Below are 21347 nucleotides of genomic sequence, written 5' to 3'. Positions count from 1 at the left end.
GACTAAAAAGAACGGTGCTTAGTTGAGCCATCTTCATTTTGTAGACGACATCATTTTATTCTGCTACGGTGCTGAACAACTACAGCGTCGTATTCAGGAATTAAGAGTTAGAAAGCCATCGCTAAGGTCTGAAAATGAACAAAAGCAAAACGAAGGTCATGTTCAATCGTTACTGTCCACACAAAGATATCAAAATGGACAACTATGTCCTAGACGCCGTCGACAACTTCATCTATTTAGGCCAACTTGGAAGAATGGATGGAAATACAAGCACTGAAGTTGAACGCCGCATAAAGCTTGCCTGGCAGGCTTATGGAAGGCTTCGTGTTATATTCAAGACACACCAAAGAGGCATGCTACATGGAACGAGGACGTTTCCTGTGACTTGTGAATGTCATTGAAATACACGGAAATGATAAAGCACACTTTAAATTTGAAGCAGGGAGTGTGTTGTCAGGACATGCAGACCGGGCTACACTTAAACTTTGAAGGACAGTGTGCTACTGTTTTATTTTATTTATTTATTTTTTAAATTTCTGTACAAAATAACTGCAATAATAGTAATTTAATCAGACTATTCCGCTTATGACTCAATGCGTGTTTTGAGGTCCATCAATAAAAAGAGGCTGTGCCTACTGTTCTCTGCATCAGCGGTCCTCAACTTTTTTGAGCCACCGAAAAAGAAAGAAAAGAAAAAGAAATAACTTAGTGACAGTTTTTTTTTTTTTTTTTTTTAAATATTATTAGTACATGTGGCATATATTTAAATTGCATCCAAACTTCAAGTGCAATGTAAAAGTTAAGTCAATGAGCGAATACAGCGAAGGCCAGATTTGACAGGGAACACCCATATTGTCGCGTCTTTCCAAACAGAATGCGTATCTGGCACGAAAGGTGCGTAAATGACAGACTTAAGTAAGTGGAAGAATCTGCGCCTCCAGAAAAGTGTGAAACTATGCACCTTTTCCCTCTTACACACGTTGGAAAATATGGCCCTTACTATTGTCTTTTATCATTGCTTCCATCCAGAAGAGTAAAGTGGGCGGTTTCAACAGGCCATAGGGTTGATCTGGTCATCAGAAGACAAAACTGTTAAAAGTTGTTACTCTTAACAGATGGTGGAATCTAGAATGATGTATAATGCTAAAAGATGCAATTAAACTCACCCCAATAAGCTTATTAATGTTTCTTATTGTTAAATAGATTTGTATTTACGTTATCTTATCATACACACACATTAAGAGTGTTTGTACACACAAAAGAATCTATTGAAGGCAATTTTAGTCTGGAGTCAAGAGGCAGTGGTTTCTTCCTGTGGCTGAGCAAGGCCAGGACAGATAAGCCATTGTCCATCAGAATGTGAATTGTCAACTCTTGACAAATAAGTTTGATTTTACAGATGCACGATATAAGTATTTTCCACAATGTAAATAACCCATTACAGCAACTTAGCATGGCAAACAAGGGCCACGTTACACACGTAAGAATGGAATTACAGGGTAACAGGACACCAAGCAGGGGACAGACACCATGCTGAAGTTGAGAGTCGCAGTTATCTCATCACATCACTTTGTTTGAAAAGGCAAACAGATACTGAAACATTCACTTGAAAAACAAAGAAGAAAAACAACAAGGATGAGGCGAACAGGGAAAAAGCAGTGGTGAAACAAATGTGTTCTTACACGCCATTTGATGAGGAGCAGTACACACCTCAAATATGCCAATAAGATATATAATGTAAATGCTGAGAGAGACTTCAACTACACTGAGGTAACACTGCAGCTTAAGCACTACCACAAGGGGATATCAAATATCGAGCTGCATATTCCAAAATACTCAAAAGTACCCAGACTGGTTTCTGTCTATATTGTACATGTTGTCTTGTCAGCAGCTTGTATCACGTGTCAACAAAGTGTAGCCATCACACATGCTGCAAGCTGCAAGCAGCAAAACAATGTGTATGACTGTGTGGTTTAGTGGTATGTGGAAGGTATTTTAAACTGTCAGCTCCGCTGTGTCAGACTGCTCATTTCCTAAACCTGCTCCAGAGAGGAACTTGAATTTTTGTTCCATTACACGCATGCATACACGCACACACACACACACACACACACACACAGCTAAGAAGTATTGTACGACTGATGCGCTGTTGCGGTTTTGATTTCAGATTTCATACAGTGAATGGTGGTGCTGAAATAGCTTAGCTTTTACTCACCATTGCTCTGACTTTGAATGTTTTTCACTCTCATTGGAGATCCATCTCCAGCACTCTGTCCAACTTCTTTCAACATAGGTCCATTAATCTGGCTTTGCCGGGGCCTGGGGCCCTCTGGTCCTGGAGGTCCAGTCCCTGGAGGTGGAACTAGTCCTTTATCCACTCGAATGCTTTTCCCCGGCGGCCTTACAGTGGGCCCTAATTTGGAGACTTTCTGCAGGAAGAGTTGATGCTTAGTGACAGAGTTCCAGCCAAAGGGCCCCAGCTCAGAGCTGTGCACCGAGACCATCGTGTTAGCCATTCCCTGCTCACAGTCAGAAATGTGGACTGAGACGAGGGACGGCAGGGAGTGAAGGAGCAGAGGGGAGGAGTGAGGGAGTGTGTGACTGTATGTGTGTGTGTGTGTGTGTGTGTGTTAGTGAGTAAAGGAGGAAAAGGAAGAAAAAGTGGACGCCAGGAACAAACACAAGAGGGCTACAAAAAATGTCATTGTGTTTAAAAAAAAAAAATCCAGGCTCTGACCATGCTGATTTTTCTGTCAACTAAGAGTACAATAATGAATCGATTAAGTGACAACTAATCGATGATCAAATTCATCGACAACTATTTTGATAATTGATTAATCAGTTAGAGACCTTGTTAAACCTAAAATTGCCCAAGTCGTCGGAATTTCCGCCTTTTAACAGTAAATGTTCTCCAATTTCTGCAGTCCTCCATGAAAGCAGACTGATTATCTTTGTGTTGAATCAAAATAAGACATTTGCAAACATCTGGTTTTACTTTGGGAAACAATGATCAACATTTTTGCCCATTTTCTGACATGTTTAAGACCAAACCAGTAACTGAATCGTAATCAGTTTTTGTTTGGGGATTTTCTGCACTTTCAAATTGAAATAATGTTGTTTTTTAAAATAAAGAGTTTTTTTTTTTATCCAATTCATTGATTAATTGATAAAATAATTGACAGATTAATTGATTATCAAAAATAGTTAGCTGCAGCCCTACTCTCAACCATTACCCAAACAATCCATGTTTCTCCCTCATGATGCTACACACACCAGCACACATGGAGTGACTTTGTGGGTGATGGGCTAGCTTGTGTGTGTGTGAATGTGTTTGTGCGTGAGTGTGTGTTAGTGTGTGTGTGTGTATGTGTGTGTGTGTTTCAGAGAGCCTCGAAAATTGTTCTCTCAAATCACTGTTCAATTATTAGCAAGAACAAATTGGTCAGGAACGTATTTCTGTCAGGTTAAGTCAATTTTCTAAAAACCCTTTACGACCAAAATGTTTTAAGCAATACTTTACCTTAATCACCTCATACAAAAATCCACATCAACTAACATAAAGCAAATTATACAAATTAGATCTCACTGGCCTCGAAACGAGTTGGCAACCTAATGGCAACTTGAGGCTCCGCTGGTTGCGGAGATGTCTCCATGACGTCTCCTGGAATCTCCTTGAGACTAGTCCTGTTCCCAAGGAGTCGCGCTGAAATCGAACTTCGACCTCCATCCATCCCATCGATCCATTTTCTACCGCGGGTCGCGGGGGCAGTAGCTTTAGCAGGGACGCCCTGACTTCCCTCTCCCCAGCCACTTCTTCCTTTTCCTTGGGGATCCCGAGGCGTTCCCAGGCCAGCCGAAGGATGTAGTCTCTCCAGCGTGTCCTGGATCGTCCCCGGAGTCTCCTCCCGGTGGGACGTGCCCGGAACACCTCACCAGGGAGGCGTCCGGGAGGCATCCGAATCAGATGCCCCAGCCACCTCATCTGGCTCCTCTCGATGTGGAGGAACAGCGGCTCTACTCTTGAGATCCTCCCGGATGACCGAGCTTCTCACCCTATCTCTAAGGGAGAACCCGGACACCCTGCGGACACACTCACCTATGGTCATGAGCTGTGGGTCGTGACCATAGGTGAGGGTAAGAACGTAGATCGACCGGTAAATCGAGAGCTTCGCCTTCCGGCTTAGCTCCTTCTTTACCACAACGGATCGATACAAAGTCCGCATCAATGCAGACGCTGCACCGATCCGCCGAACTTCGACCTTTTGGAGATTTTTTTTTCAAGTCTCCAAAAGGTCTTGGAGACATCTCAAAGACGTCGCGGAAACTAATTCTGTTTGCAACAGTGGAGACGTCTCCGCATGGTCTCTGGGACATCTCCCAGACCTGTTGGGAGACCAAAAAGACTGAGAAAAAATCACAGAGAGATCCACGACTCCACATCGGCGACGTCTCCGAGATGACGGTTGACCCACTTTTGTTGCAAAGTCGCAACCCACTTTGGGCAGAAGGCTACATCAAAGTCATTTGAAAAAGCTTTTGAAAATATATATGTGTTGTCAGTGGCTATTTTGAAACAAAACATTTTATTTATTTTTCGTAACTTCTAAAGTGTGAGGCAACTACACTTCCTGTACCTAATATGTTCCATGTGGGAACTTGGTACGGCTCTCAAAACAAGACAAAACAAGAATACATGCAATTTTTTCAATTTTGGGTCTCAACCCGACCCACCATTTGAGAATCACTGCACTAGACCACGTGACTGTGAGCCCACATGACAAGGAGACTACGTGACTGAGCTGGCCTGTATAATCCAGGACGTCTCAGTGACGTCTCTGTGACGGGGGCTAATTGGCTTACGTGAGACGTCGCCCTGCTGATAGTGAAAGAAAAATTTCCTGAGTTGCCAAGTCACCGCAACTCATCAGTCGTGACAATCACGGCGATGTCTCTGTCACTAGTGCCTTGACTTAACAAGTGCTCCAATTTCTTCAAGATACGAAATGTCGCTCAAATGATTTTTTTGCATTGCCTTATGAGCAACAACTTGCGTTACAAGAGCTCTTTAGACCATGGGTGCCCAAACCTTTTGGCTCAGGGGCCACATTGACCAGCATTAATTTTACATGCTACCGACGAGGGGAATGCTTTTTTGTATTTATTTTTATTTTACTTTGTTTTACTATGCTGTCTGCTGCTTGGTAGATCTGATAACCGCCTGACCTGGATAAATGAAGGTTAGAATAAAAATTAATTAAATACAAAATATTAGTATATTAGTAAAAAAATATATAAATATTAGTATATATAGTATATAGTATATAAAAATAATAGTATTTTTATGGAATTTGACTCAAACTCAAACTTTATTCATCAGAATCAACAAACAACATGTTTGCATGAATGTGAAGGGTGATACTGAGATCTCGACTGCAGTAAATGAGGCAGGTCTGGCTCAAAAGCGGTGGTTTTAATGCGCAAGATGTCACGCAGGTGGGAGTCACTTAGTCTTGTCCTCACGCGGTTCTTATTCATGTTCATGACTGAGAAGGTCTTCTCGCACAAGTATGTCGAGCCAAACAAGCTCAACATTTTCTTAGCAAATGTACGAATCTCTTGGAACCTGTCTTTATCCAGCTGCTGGTAAAAGTTGACTAGAGGGAGTTGTTGGTACCGGCTGCGACACTCCGTGTCACACTGCAGCTCAATGAGCTCCAACTGCTGGTGGGCTGGAACGTCACTGAGATCCACGGAAACGGGAGAAGAAAAAAAGCGTGATCTCCTTTCCAATTGTTGCAAAATCCCTGAAACGTTGTTGAAACTCCTCAGTCAGAGATGAGATGTTTGCGGCATACCTTCTCATTTGCGCACTAATATTGTGCCCTGGAAAACACGTCATTATTTTTTTGCAGAGATTGGAAATGTGTGGTATTGGGCTGCGTTTGTGACAGGTGGGTTTGGAAAAGTAGCAGCTTGGTCCGAAAGGCTTTAATATGTGAATACAGTTGGCTTATCAATGGATTTTGCCCCTGAAGGCTCATGTTCAGGGCGTTGAGATGTCGGGTTATGTCAACTAAAAATCCAAAATCAGACAGCCAAGCAGGATCGGTTAGTTCTGGCATCGGTTGTCCCTTTTTTGCCAAGAATTGTCCAATTAACTCTTTGAGTGAGTAGAAACGCTGCAGTGCAGACCCCCGACTGAGCCATCTTACATCGGTGTGATACACAACATCTCCGTATTCAGCGTGGATATCCAGTAGAAATTGTTGAAACTGGCGGTGGCACAGGGCTTTGGAGCGAATATAATTAATAGCCTTTATCACCGGTTTCATAACGTGATCATATTTCAGATGGTTGGCACATAGAACCTGTTGGCGAATAATACAATGGGGTTTTATAGCTTTACCTCCTTCTTCGCTTACTTTGTTACACACTAGGGTTGATAATCCACTGTGCTCGCCAACCATGGCAGGTGCGCCATCCGTAATAATCCCCGTGATTTTATTCCATTGTAATTTTATGTCAGCTACGGCAGAACAAACAGAAGCAAATCAATCTTTCCCTCTTGTTTGGTCCTTAAGGCTCTGGAGGTCAAGTAGTTCTTCACGCACGTTCAGTTCACTGTCCACTCCTCTCAAAAAAATCAGTAACTGAGCGGTGTCGGATGCATCCGTGCTTTCGTCACAGGCTAACGAAAAAAATTCACTCCACTCCTTTTGCGTCCAACTGTCTCTTAATATCAGAAGAAACTTCTTCGATCCTTTGTGACACAGTGCTACGAGCCAGGCAAACATTGGCGAACTGTTGCTTTTTCTCAGGACAAATGTTCTCCACCATTTTCATCACACAGTCTTTAATACATTTACCCTCAGTAAAAGGTATGCAGTGCTTGGCAATCAGCATTGCCACCTCATAGCTTCCCTTTGTTGCATTTTCATTCGACTCATTGGCTCTTGTGAAAAAGTGTTGCTGTGCCGTTAAACCAGCTTCCAGTTGCTTCAATTTTTCACTGCGTTCGTTCGCAGTTAGCTTGTCATAATTAGCATGTTTCGTCTGGTAGCGCCTCTTTATATTGAAATCCTTGAACACAGCCACAGTCTTTTGGCAACTTAGGCAGATGCAGTTGTTTCTAAATTCAGTGAAAAAATATTCAGACCTCCATTTGTCCTGGAAACGGCGGCCCTCGCTATCAACTTTCCTTTTCTTACTTCCACTTGCCATTTTAGAAATGGGCAAAAAACATATCATGCGCAAAACGGCCCCGCGACAGTTCGGCCACAAGTTTACTGCCATCCTGTGGTGAAATATAAAATTGCGTGTGTATTTTGTACTGCCGGACCACATATTGATTTTATGACAGAGGCTTCGGGCCAGTGGAAATATGAACACGGGCCAGACTTTGGGCATGTCTGCTTTAGACCCTCCACTACTGCAGTGAATTAAACGAAATAGAGCAATTAAGATGGAACCTCGGTTTACTAAAAAAAAATAGTTTCACAGACAAATTTTTGGGACCTGCAGAGCAGAGCTCTGCCGTGCATGGTGGGGAGAGAGCCATTTAAAGGCAAAACACACAAATATATTACAGTGTCTGTGTACCTTTCCTACACTTCAAAAAACCCGTTTATTTATTTAGATTCTCTTTTATTATGTTTTAAAATGTATACTTAACAATACAGTGCTATTTTACTTAAACATGTAAACAAAAAATGGTGGTGTTTAAAAAGGGTTTTGAAAGGATTAATGGCATTTCCATTTATTTCAAAGGGGAGAGTTGATTTGAGATATGAGTTTCTGAGTTACAAGCGTGGTCATGGAACAAATTCAACGCGTAAGTCAACGTATCACTGTACAGTATTTCGGCTTTTCTGAGGCAGAGCCAGTGGATTATTGTTGGATTCCCATACACACTAAATCATGCGTAGACATGAAAGCTCAGACGGGTCAAACTCTAAATGGTTATCTGGGAAATTTTCTAGACATTATGTTAATGTTTCTAAATATGTTTTTTAAATATCACAAACAGGCATTAGGATGACCTAGCCATCAATACATCTTTGCACGGTAAACCCAATTAAGATACTATAATCATCATCGTCAGGGTCAAGAGTGAGACACTTGTTACATGGCGAGCATACTTCGAGCATATTTTTGTGTCAAGTGTGTACACGTATAGGTTTGTGTTTGCATAAATTACAGCCGACATGTTTTCAACACACCCTTTGCTGACAAAACCTTGAGGCTCCATGAAAGACTATGTTGGGACAGGTTTTAGCCCTGTCAGGGGACCACTGGGTTTTCAAAAGCATAGACCAAAGGTAGCACATGCAAATCTGAATGTGAATTGTACACAGACCTCATCCACATTCATGTGCTCTTTTCAAGGTTCCTGTAGACTGTATCTACATACAGAATATACGGCCAAGGAAAAAGTATGTAAAGCCTTTGGAATTTGTTAAATTTCTGCATAACTTGGTCATAAAATGAAGTCTGCTCTTCATCTATATAAGAATAAACAGAGTCTGCTTAAAGTAATACGACACAAACCCTACGTTTTCATAATTATATAAAATAGAGCATAGCGTAAACATTGACAGGATGAGGAAAAAGTAAGTGACCCCTTTAATTTAAACATTTCCTGTAGTTGCAGATCAAATGTGCACAATGATCAGGATTCATTTTGAACAATTCCTCTTTAAAAAACTGTTACAATAGGCAAAATTCCTGGGATGTCTGGTATGAATAGCTCTCGAGGTCATGCCATCGCATCTCAATTGGGTTGGACTGACTAGGCTACTGCAGAACACGTAATTCCTGCTTCTGAAGCCATTCTGTTGCTGATTTGCTTCCGTGTCTGATGATTGCACTGTCGCAACACCCATCCTCGTTTGAGTTTCAGCTGTTGGACAGATTGCCTCAAGTTCTTCTGAAAAATATCTTGATAAACTTGTGTATTTATTTTCTCATTATTAAACCTTCACAAAACACAAGCCTGGAGTGCAAGATGCTATTTTTCATACAGTACATTTTTTTTGATTTGGAACAAGGAAGCACACAAGTTCCTTGTGGCTCCTGAAAGCAACTCGCCTATGATAAATAATGTACATCAACAATGTCACCATGACGAAGCACACTGGCATGGTAATTTTGTATAAAATGTGAAACTTTCCAACATTCTATTTTTACAGCTTTTTATTTACAATAACTTAATAATAAACACATTCACACTCACATTCATACCTATGAGCCATTTAGAGTCTTAAATTAACCTAACCTGGATGTTTTTGGGATGTGGAAGGAAACCAGAGTACCCAGAGAAAAACCCACGCAGGCACGGGGAGAACATGCAAACTCCACACAGGCGGGGCCGGGATCTATATTATATATATCCATCCATCCATTTTCTGAGCCGCTTCTTCTCAGTAGGGTCGTGGGCGTGCTGGAGCCTATCCCAGCTGTCATCGGGCAGGAGGCGGGGTACACCCTGAACTGGTTGCCAGCCAATCGCAGGGCACATACAAACAAACAGCCATTTGCACTCACAGTCATGCCTACGGGCAATTTAGAGTCATAATATAGACTTATATATATATATAATATAATTATATTCTATTGCAGCCATTTGCTAAAATCATTTAAGTTATTTTTTCCCCTTATTAATTTACACACAGCACTCCACATTGACAGAAAAAAAAACGGAATTGTTGAAATTATTGCAGATTTATTAAAAAAGAAAAACTGAAATATCACACAGACATGAGTATTCAGACTCTTTGCTGTGACACTCATATTTGACGCGGGTGCTGTCCATTTCTTCTGATCATCCTTGAGATGGTTCTACACCTTCATTGGAGTCCAGCTGTGTTTGATAATACTGATTGAACTTGATTAGGAAAGCCACACACCTGTCGATATAAGACCTTACATCTCAGAGTGCATGTCAGAGCAAATGAGAATCATGAGGTCAAAGGAACTGCCTGAAGAGCTCAGACAGAACTGTGGCAAGGCACAGATCTGGCCCAGGTTACAAAAAAATTTCAACTGCACTTTAGATTCCTAAGAGGACAGTGGCCTCCATAATCCTTGAATGGAAGACATTTGGGATGACCAGAACCCTTCCGAGAGCCGGCCCGTCCAGCCAAACTGAGAAATTGGGGGAGAAGAGCCTTGGTGAGAGGGATAAAGAAGAACCCGAAGATCACTGTGGCTGAGCTCCAGAGATGCAGGCAGGAGATGGGAGAAAGTTCTAGAAAGTCAACCATCACTGCAGCCCTCCACCAGTCGGGGCTTTATGGCAGAGTGGCCCGTCGGAGGCCTCTCCTCAGTGCAAGACACATGAAAGCCAGCATGGAGTTTGCTTAAAAAAAAAAAAAAAAAAAGCACACCTGTAGGACTCCAAAATGGTGAGAAAAAAAATCTGATGAGACCAAGATAGAACTTTCTGGCCTTAATTCTAAGCGGTATGTTGTGGCGAAAACCAGGCACTGCTCATCACCCGTCTTATACAGTCCCAACAGTGAAGCATGGTGGTGGCAGCATCATGCTGTGGGGGTGTTTTTCAGCTGCAGGGACAGGACGACTGGTTGCAATCGAAGGAAAGATGAATGCGGCCAAGTACAGGGATATGCTGAACGAAAACCTTCTCCAGAGTGCGCAGGACCTCAGACTGAGCCGAAGGTTCACCTTCCAACAAGACAGTGACCCTAACCACACAGCTAAAATAACAAAGGAATGACTTCAGAACAACTCCGTGACTGTTCTTGAATGGCCCAGCCAGAGCCCTGACTTAAACCCAATTGAGCATCTCTGGAAAGACCTGAAAATGGCTGTGCACCAACGTTCGCCAACCAACCTGACAGAACTGGAGAGGATCTGCAAGGAAGAATGGCAGAGGATCCCCAAATCCAGGTGTGAAAAACTTTCCCAAAAACACTCATCGCTGGATTAGCTCAAAAGGGTGCTTCTACTAAATACTGAGCAAAGGGTCTGAATACTTAGGGCTGTGTGATATTTCAGTTTTTCTTTTTTAATAAATCTGCAAAAATTTCAACATTTCAGTTTTTTTGCTTTCAATATGGGGTGCTGTGTGTACATTAATGAGGAAAAAAAATAAACTTAAATGATTTTAGCAAATGGCTGCAATATAACAAAGAGTCACCCCTCCCCCCCCCCCCCCGTCTTTTCTATCGGGTTTCCAGCGCAATTGTGTGTTGTACTATTCGTATCAGTATTAGATTACAGCACATTTGATGACCAATTTATTCCGAAAATAAATTCCGAAGGGTTCTCCTGCTTTTTCCTCCCACTGTATCATACATGTAAAATGTAAAATCAAATCTTCATTGAACATAGATGTTCATTCTTAACTTTTAAGTTTTGAATTATGCCCTTCCATCCAACCCACAACTCCAATTTATATTGCTAGAGTTATCCATGCAACTATCTAATAAAATAAAGTATTCCAAACTTCTCCATCCTGGAGCCAAGAATAGTGTGGCTATTACCATGAAAACTACAAAGAATATATCCCCACCAAACGTGCAATTTCCATACAGTATCACTAACAATATGTGCCAGCTGATGGCAATAAAAAAACTATTGCCATTAATATAACATAACCTCCTCAGCCAGTTCTTTTCCCGGATCTCATTTGATTGAAAATTACATCAAGTTTAGCTGAAGCTGATGAGCTCTATTGAAACCGCTTTATTAAAAAGGGACTTACCCAGGTATGATTCCTTGGTTTGTCCAGATTGCCCAGAGTCTGTAGAGCCTCACCAGTCCCCTCCCAATAGTCTTCCACACATTCTTCACCCGGTATTGTACTCTGATACTGAGACTCCACGTTTAATAGGCATTTATCGGATACCTCCTGGGCTACCTTTCTGGGTGTGACCCGGTATTGTTCCTCTGCCACCTCTGTGTGCATGGCACTCGTGCAGTGTGACGGTCTTCCACTGAAGGCTCCACTCGGCCGTTTTGACTTTTTGGAGTCAAAGGCTGCTGCCTTGGGGCTGGTTTTGATGAAAGTGCTCTTTCCTCGGGTGGGTTTCAGCACCAAAGCCACTTTGACATTACCAGGAGATGGGCTTTGCCTTTTACCCCCATAAAAAGCCTTCATTTCTCCCTTCCTCGGTGCCGCCTTCCTTCCAATTTCTGAAACAGATCGATTCTATACCAAAAAAGAAGAGGGAAAGTTTAAAACAAGAAATGTTGAATTAGACCAACAATATAGTAATAAATCAAATCTACAGTACCTGGAAAGTTATCTTTTGTGCAGACTGGGTGGGTCGTGATCCAACTTTAGCCTTGATGTTTTTAAGGTCCAATTTGGAGAGCCCATTTTCGTTACGATTTGTCATTTTGCAATCTCCAGCCAAGGGGACAAGTGCAATGTCTGATTTGACTTTTAGTCTACTTGGAGAGCTGGTGAGTTTGGGGACCAACACATACGTTTCTGTGCAATTTAGCATTTGTGCAATGTCCTTGGTATCTTGGACAAGACTCACTGCAGAGGGAGTAACAGCTACTTTGCGGGGGGGGTCACTAATGTCCTCAGGCGTTTCGCCAAGAGAATCCAGCGGACAGGTAATCTGTACTTCTTCTAACAATACCTCTGATCCCTGATCACTCATTGTTCCAGTCCCCTTTATCTGGAGCTCAGGCATCAGTGCAGAGTGCGCTCTGCTAAAGAGGCTCAGATTAGGTGAGCTTGTGTAGGCTGCGCTCGTTCTCCGTACACCAATATCTGAGCTGATTGAAAAATACAAAGCTTCATCTTCAGCATCATCATCATCATCATCATCATCGTCACCAGCAACATCATCATCGTCAATAATTCCTGTTGCTTCTGAGTCTGGAGTTAATGAGCCATGTCTCTCTCTATATCTGTTGTTACCATTACTACCATGGTCAACAGCATCGGATATCAAAGATAGGGACAGTGCGAGGTTGTCGCTGTCATTGCCATTCCTGTTTTCTTGGTGTTCACCAGCACAGGCATCAAGGTAAACTGATATAGAGTTTTCATTTGATTTTGACCGCTCATTTGCTGTTTGAATCTTTTCAAATGCAGCATCACTATTTTTGCTGAGCATACTTTTGTCCTCTTGCTCCCAGTTGGAAATGGCATCCTCTACAATGTCTTTTGTTCCTGTCAATAAAGTAGTGGTCAGGGTGACTTTGAGCATATCATAGTCTTGTGGGCTGTCAGTATACCCACTACTGCACAACGACTCTGGAGAGGATTCCCCCAAACAGAAGGATGGCGAGGAAAAAGATGAGGAGGTTGCAAAAGTGTTTCCATTGTGGTGTCCTGCACTGTGAAGAGAGAGTCTCATGCCGGTGTCGCTCTTCTCCTCTGTGACACGCTCACTGGACTTAGAAACACTCATCTTACTGTAAGGACTATTAAGCCACCATATAATGCTGCAAAAGTATTCAAAAACCTTGAGCTGAACAAACAAACAATCTGAACATCTTTAGACTCTACATGGATGTTTGATCAAAAGTCCAATCCATTGTCTGGACTCAGGAGGTTTGGAGCGTCACTTCAGTATCCAAAAGGGATGCGTGTTATTGCTTCATTGTCAGACCACAACATCTAAAAATGAGCAGAAGAAAGGAAAACTGTAAACTGTGAGTAACTGTGTAATAAAGACTTAAAATAAATCCGTTGTTAAATTTATCCAAAAATGTATCTGGGGCATCATAGTGAAATTGTGGTTAGCAACAGAGGTGTGGACTGGAGTCACATGACTTGGACTCGAGCCGGACTCGAGTCATGAATTTGAGGACTTGAGACTCGACTTGACAAATTGTTAAAAGACTTGCAACTCGACTCGGACTTGAACAGTAATGACTCGTGACTTCACTTGGACTTGAACCCATTGACTTGAAAAGAATTGCTACTTTGACGAAAGCGCTGAGAAACCAACACTTTGTAGCTATATGTGCAACCTATTGTTTTACTACATAAAAAAATATGATTACTGACAACATAATGATCTTCAAGATCTTAATGATTATCCATTAGGTCAAGATGTCCCGTGCCATTATTCATAATGTGCAGTTAAGTTTTGATCATCTTTTAACAGTTAACACCCTGTTTGGCACGCTCTGGTAGAGGAATTGACCAAGGTCCTTCTTTCACACACCACCTAAAGTCATAGTTCCATGTAAAAGAAACAGTACAACACAAATCAATCATAAACGTGACAGCTAAATAAGGTATGCATGCCAAGAACCACTGTTAACACACACAGAAACAAAAGCGACATTGCACGTAACAATAAGGACATTAACTATTGCACACACAAAAATCCACATTGCATTGTGGGAATCGCACAGCTAGACGTCAAGTATGCTTGTTTTCTTTAGCATTAGCAGCTAGCTTTGTGAGCTAGAGTTCTGACTGAGATACCACAGTCGGATAAAATTGTACCTTTATAACAAGAGGACAAACTCGTTCCTCTTTTTTTATAAATTGATGCCTTACGTTTTTGATACTCAAGAAATGACAGGTTTAAACGGAAATCGATTTATATTTGTTTGGAATTGCCTCACTAGAAATGTTTGGAGACAAGAAAATGCAGTTTCATGCTATATGCACAATGTGAATTTCACAGAAATACTGTTATCTAAAAGAGGAAACCAATTGGTCGTTCATTATGAAGTGAAATGTCTCATTTTCTTGTGTATTCATAATTGCTCTTTAACCAAGCAAAAATACATTTTATCCCTATACTTGATTATTTCGATCGAGAATACTCGATCGCTAATTGCAGCACGACTGGATGTCTGTTTAATGTCACTTCAGAAATAAAATAAGTCACAGCATAGCATTTTTATAGAATACAAACCATTTAAATATGACATATATCAAAATATATTTTTATTTTGTTGGTAAAATGACTGGAAAGGACTCGAAACTCAAAGTGTAGGACTTGACAAGGGACTTGCCCATCTCGACTTGGGACTTGACTCAGGATTTGAGGGGAAAGACGAGACTGACTTGTGACTTGCAAAGTAACGGTTTTGTCCCACCTCTGGTTAGCACAGTCGAGACGTTCTGGTTTTGAATCTGAAGCTCTTGTTTGCATGGGTTTAATCCAACTTCCTCCTACAGTATATTCCAAAAATGTGCCCGTGGTCTTAATAGAAAACACCAATTTGTAAATTGACCGAAATTGTTAGGTGTGAATTGCAAGGATAAGCGGAATGGATGGATGGATGTATAAACATAATCAAATAGATGGTCTCCCCCAAAAATGCAATGCCTCTTTATTTACATGCATAATTAAAGTATGCCTGTATGCTACAAAACCAAACGACAGTCCATTCGAACCCGCGCTGTCTGCAAGAAAGGCAGCAGCATGTACTACACTACTGTGAATGACTTAAGACATGTGCTGCCCTCTGCGGGCTAAAGTTGATCAATGGGATATCTACTCAACAAACAGCCGAGTGGAATAATTGCTGCTTTTACAATAGACCGTAGACAAGGTCTATGCACGTTGAATAAAGGATGCTCCGCCATTCATTGTCTGTCTGCTCTCTGTTAGTATTCCCAGTTGGACATGCTATTTACAGCATCACTCATTTTTCCAAATTTCAATCAGCAGGAAGTGTCCTTCTTTATCCAAATCAATCAAACACTGCGTACTGTTAATGTGTGCGTGTGCGTCTGCGCGTGCGCGCGCGTGTATGTGGGTCAGGGGCAAAGTGAAGGGAGCAGCAGCTATATAAAGATGATCAGATTAAGGACAGCCTGCCATCTTCATTATCTGTGTGCAATGACAGTCGGGCCTCTGGGTGACACAATGCATTTCCAGGTAGGGAGAAAAAGAGAATACGTCTGCGCTTGGCAAGTATTTACCTTGCTGAAGCACGATCCCCTAACTTGATTGATGTCGTATATACACAGTGGGACTGACCAATTTCAACCAAAAATTGTTGCGAAAAATACACTTATTAATTTGCACAGAAGCGCCCATGAAATTGACCGAAATTGTTAGGTGTGATACTGTGCAGTATAAGATGGTGGCAATCATAATAAGAATAACTGAATTTGTAGTGAGCATGACTGCAAAAGTCAGATAACTGATTTGACTAACATGATGAACAATATTTTGAAGGGGACTGTGTAGAAATCTAGGTTTATTTATCTAAATTCTCACTGTCAGATAAGGAATGCTCTCCAACAAAGCAAAACCCGATTATGCCGTTTATGTGGGCATTTGAATAATCCGATAACTCCATCGGATAACGTGTATGTAAACATGCTCACTGTACAGTGAGCTGCATTTAGTCTTAACTAGCCATCAGTAATCCTCCCTCGGAATGTTTTTCCCCGCGTCTGTCATTTGTCAAATTAAGGGTTACTTAACAGCGGGTTTTGTCTTAACTTTAAACTATGTATGGCTGTTAGGAATGTTTAAATCGCCAGGTATGCCAGATGAGAATCTCTTCCCAATTGCCTTACCGTAATAAAATACATAAATAAATAAATAGGGGCGGCGTGGTGGACGACTGGTTAGCACATCTGCCTCACAGTTCTGAGGACCCAGCCGGGTTCAAATCCAGCCTCGCCTGTGTGGAGTTTGCATGTTCTACTCTTGCCTGCGTGGGTTTCTCAACTGTGTAAAACGTTCCTTGAGGCCAATCTTAAAGACTCCACAGGCCCTCGATATGCCCCTAATTGCACTACAAACAGGGCTCAAAGCAATGCCACCACTACTTCCAAGTGTATTTGTTGCCCCAAGTTCTAGCTATTCTATGCACGGGAGCAGACGCCCATTGGTGTATGAATGTTGTGTGTGAATGGGTACATGTGAGGCTTTGTAAATCACTTTGGGCACTGTGATAATGTAGATAAAGCACGATATAAGTGCAGTCCATTTTACCTTTTTTTTTTTTTTTTTTTATCTGAAATCACTCTACATTTTATATCGCTCCGAATTAATAACTTTGCGTTAACTTTGCGTTAACTCTCCTCATGTTTACTTCCACGGTTTTTCAACTTGTATCTTTCTAAATGTAACAAGTCAACTTGTTACACTTTAAATGTTGTATAAAATACCACAAAGATCATTTTAAAAAGAAAATATTTAAAAAGAAAATGAACTGTCATTAGTGAAGGTGTACTTCATTACATCCAAAGAGTCCACTGTCTGCTTCTTTTAAAAATAAATCTAAAAATGAACTGTTAAGAAAGATTTTTTTTTTCTGAAAAAACACATCCACCCCCACTTTTTTTATTTTATTTTTATTTATTTTTTTATCTGCGCATCACAATCAGAGTTTCAGTAGGCAGGGTGAAAATCCGCCATTTTACAGCAATGGCCGTACAACAGTGAAATGCATCAAAGGAAAACTTAAGTGTTGAATGCTTGGATGTACTTATTAGCATTAGTTCACAGCGCTATCAGACTTAGCTTCTGATTTGGGGCTTGATTGTTCGGCGAAGTTGTCAACGTGGTGTTGAGGGGTGGAATATTTGTTTGTTAGTTGCATGCACCACATACACAAATCTGAACACTGAACCGACAAGTGTAAGTCGGTGGCTTGGCGATGAAGTGCTGCCTCTGCGTGTGAGAAGCATGTGAAGAATCAGCCAGCGGCGGTTTCAGATAAGCGCAATTGTGTTCGCTGTGGTGGTTATCTCTTAATTGTATGCAACTAGGGGGGAGTCTCAAATGTCCCAACCTATCGGTCCCTATGTGAAGAAGTAAATACAGGTAGACTTCACACAATGAATGAGAGGAAAAAAAGAAATGTGTGCTGGCTTTTACACGTCTGTTTTGTGACCCCCAAAAAATATATTTTAAACAAGGCTACAAATCTTAGCAACTGCTGTGTAATTTTTGATTTTATTTTAGCGAGTAATAACTTGATTTAATCTTCTCCACTGGCTAATATTATTTTGACTTAATACAAAATATGATTTTTTTGCCATATACCCTTTCAGTATCAGTATCGAGGTACTTTATACAGGTATCGTATCGATTTCAGAATTGTGTTATCATGATGAGTCATGACAACAGTATTGGCAACAATAGGAGCAGACATTTAAAATTTATAAAATACAGTGGACCCCCCTCATACTCGTGGTTCAGCACTCGCGGATTCGCAGGTTTTTGTTTTGTTTTGTTTTGTTTTTGTTCTTTGTTATTTTGGGTGGGGTGGGGGGGGGGGGGGGGACCAACCGGGAAAACATCTATTACACATGCGCGCGTGCACACACACACACGAATACAAACAAAACAATTATTGCCCCCCCAATATGCAGTAAGGCAGCAGCAGGCTCACTTTTCCTTCATCGAAACATTTGGCAACCACCACCACTGCGTCACATTACAGCAGCACAGTGCCCTGCGCAAAATTCTGCAGTCAATACAGACGCAGCCAGGAGAATGAGAGACAGTGGACCAAGCTTTTGTGGAATCACGTACAGAGCAAAAGTGGTTGCTATAGAAATAAAAGCATGCTCAGTCACTCTCAAAAAGGCATGTGCGTGTGTGTGTGTGTGTGTGCGTATGTGTAATTAACATTCTACCCACCAACAGTCACAGTTTTGAGGGGATGTCTATTTTAACTTGTACTTGTTTTAACATGATAAATATTCATTGTTTGGTATATTGGGAAGTGACTGATGACAGGTTTGCGACAGGGTGTGCTCGAATGAAGGTAAAGACTCCACAGCAATGATAGCACATCAACTTGGTGATTAAAGAAATAAAGGGAAATTACTCACTGATACCGTCATTCTATTCAAATTTTGTCTATGGTGTATGTCAAAATATCCATCCATCCATCCATCCATCCATTTTCCGTACCCCTTATCCTCACTAGGGCAAGAGGCCGGGTACACCCTAGACTGGTCGCCAGCCAATCACGGGGCACGTATAAACAACCAACCAGTCGCACTCACACCGATGGGCAATTTAGAATTTACAACCAACCTACCATCCATGTTGTTGGGGATGTGGGAGGAAAGCAGAGTACCCGGAGAAAACCCACGCAGGCACAGGGAGAACATGCAAACTGCACACAGGCGAGGCCGGATTTGAACCTGGGTCCTCAGACCTGTGAGGCAGATGTGCTAACCAGTCGTTCACCATGGTGCTATGTGAAATATTACAAATATAATATAAAACCGATTCATGAGAAATACAAGCACAACCAACATTCCGATTAGTATGTACAAATGAAAAAAGAAAGCTAAAAACATATAGAAATACTGTAGTCATTTCTGAAACCATCTGCCAGCATTAGTGTAGTGACCAAGAACACTGCAACACACAGGGATACATGTAAAAACAAATGCACAAAATATAAAAAGATCAGACTGGCTATTTACCATTCCAATTCCAAAGTAGCCCTGAGGTATTGTTGTAGGATAGTGTGAATCGAGCAATTTTATAACCAGCGAGCAAGTTTTTTTAACTTTAGCACCATCTTAACAGAAACGGATAGAGATTTCTTTGAGCTATTAAGGAACAGCTGAATGATGGTGAGCTGCCCTCGAAAGAAATATTTGCCCTCACGGAAACAAACGATCAAGAACACATCGAGTGGCCCTACATGGTCAGAACTCTTCACACTGTCTGAGCTGCACAGGGGCTGCTGAAACCAAGCAAAAATGCACAGTAATACATTGTTGCATAGTCTAGTATTAAAAGGAAATTCCCGTTCATAAGGAAGAGTTTCTTCCTCAGCCATGCATTGTTTTACCTCGACTCTGGCATCCTCCAATGTAAATAATCAGGTTACTGTTACTGTAAAGACACACACTGAAATAAATGAAATAAGTTTATTTTTACTTCTCATCACTAACAACAATATACAAGTGTATGAAATCTTCCAGTTTAGTTTCAACATAAGGGGAGGAGATTTGTTAAACAATGATGGTCTTTTTTTGCCTCTGTATGACGAAATTGGAACTACACAAATCAACCACTTTCAGCCCTGGGAAATAATAACTGAGCTGTACACAGGGGGTCCTCAACCGGGCTGCGGACCAGTATTGGGCGACACGTCCTTTGGTACCAGCAACACAAACAGACTGAACAGAAAATATTTTATATTTTATTGTTCATCAGAGTCTAAAAGAATTTTTTTTATTTAATTTTTTTGGGGGGGATCAGGTGCATCCATCTACATGCTTATCTCGGTCATGTGAGGGGTGACGGGGGGAGTAAGCCAGGAAGAACTGAAAAATTAGTTTGAAAAAAAAATTACGTTTTAAAACAGCTACTGTATTTTCAAGACCATAAGGCGCACTTACATTTTCTCCAAAATGGACGGGGCGCCTTATAATGCGCCTTATGTGTGTACCGAGTTCCAAAATCTATAAATGTTGTTGTGTGACTTTGATGAGCGCTCCGCTTGACTGACTAGGAGCATTTCCTGCCGACACGCTGCTTATATAGATGAAAGGCGGATGTGACTGAGGACAGCATGCGGACATAAAGGGTCCGCGTGACAGAGGATGCTAAAGACACGCCACCAGTAGGTATATAGTTCCGGTTCCAAAATTAGGGGCAGCTGGCCTGACTGCTACTTTATGAGTGGAGGCTGGCTTGACGGCAGTGGAAACAAGGCGAGGTGGCCCGAGTTGGAAGACCAACTCAAGCAATGAATTAATGAGCAAAGAACAGCCGGGAGAAGCGTCTCTACAGTCACCATTCGACTGAGTGCAATAACCCGGAGCTTGCAATCATTGCGGGAGGCTTGACGAACCGCTGCACATCCGTGTAAACAGGGCGTTCAAAGTGAAGTGAGCGGCGTGGGAGCCATGGATGACAGATGGCGAACACAGCTTTACTAAGACTAGGAGGCAGCGCCGGGCGAGTTAAGCCCCAATTTGTGAATAGATTGTGGATGCTTGGGCTAACGTGCCTGCTTGCACTGTTGTTCGAGCTTTCGTAAAAGCCAGCATCATTTCTGAGGAGCCGCACGGCAACGAGACTGACTCAGACAATGACGAGAGGGAACCTGCCGTGTTTGATGGAGAACTTGCCCAGCTGTTCATTTCGGATACAGAACATGAGGACTTTGATGGATTTGTGGATGAGGATTGATCAAAAAATAACGTGAGTACATTGTTAAATACTTAAATAAAGTACAACCAAACTCAGTTTTGCTCCCGCTGCCTTTTTAAAAACATTGTTTTAACCTGCATGCATGCTACTGTATGTTTTAAGCTAGTGTATGTTTTACCATGCCTTCGCCCAATAATACGGTGCGCCTTATGTACAACCCCAATTCCAATGAAGTTGGGACGTTGTGTTAAACATAAATAAAAACAGCATACAATGATTTGCAAATCATGTTCAACCTATACT

The 21347-nt window shown here is 41.6% G+C and overlaps 1 protein-coding gene across 8 annotated transcripts in view; it reads right to left on the bottom strand.

Annotated features, from left to right (window-relative positions):
- Positions 1-21347, bottom strand: part of mtus1b (microtubule associated tumor suppressor 1b) — a 74427-nt gene that overhangs the window by 40377 nt on the left and 12703 nt on the right. For 7 of the 8 annotated variants that reach the window (XM_061680542.1, XM_061680544.1, XM_061680546.1 and 4 more), the window contains exons 2-4: positions 12258-13603; positions 11726-12172; positions 2216-2429 (exon numbers count right to left, since the gene is read on the bottom strand). In XM_061680542.1, coding sequence (XP_061536526.1) covers positions 2216-2429; positions 11726-12172; positions 12258-13394 — 1798 coding nt within the window. In that variant the 5' untranslated portion in view covers positions 13395-13603. Of the gene's footprint in view, positions 1-2215; positions 4384-11725; positions 12173-12257; positions 13604-21347 lie in introns of those variants that run through there. The other variant, XM_061680545.1, reaches the window with a different exon arrangement.

Source organism: Phycodurus eques, chromosome 6 (assembly GCF_024500275.1).
Source record: "Phycodurus eques isolate BA_2022a chromosome 6, UOR_Pequ_1.1, whole genome shotgun sequence".
Classification (NCBI taxonomy): Eukaryota; Metazoa; Chordata; class Actinopteri; order Syngnathiformes; family Syngnathidae; genus Phycodurus; species Phycodurus eques.
This window is presented reverse-complemented; position numbering and strand designations above follow the sequence as displayed.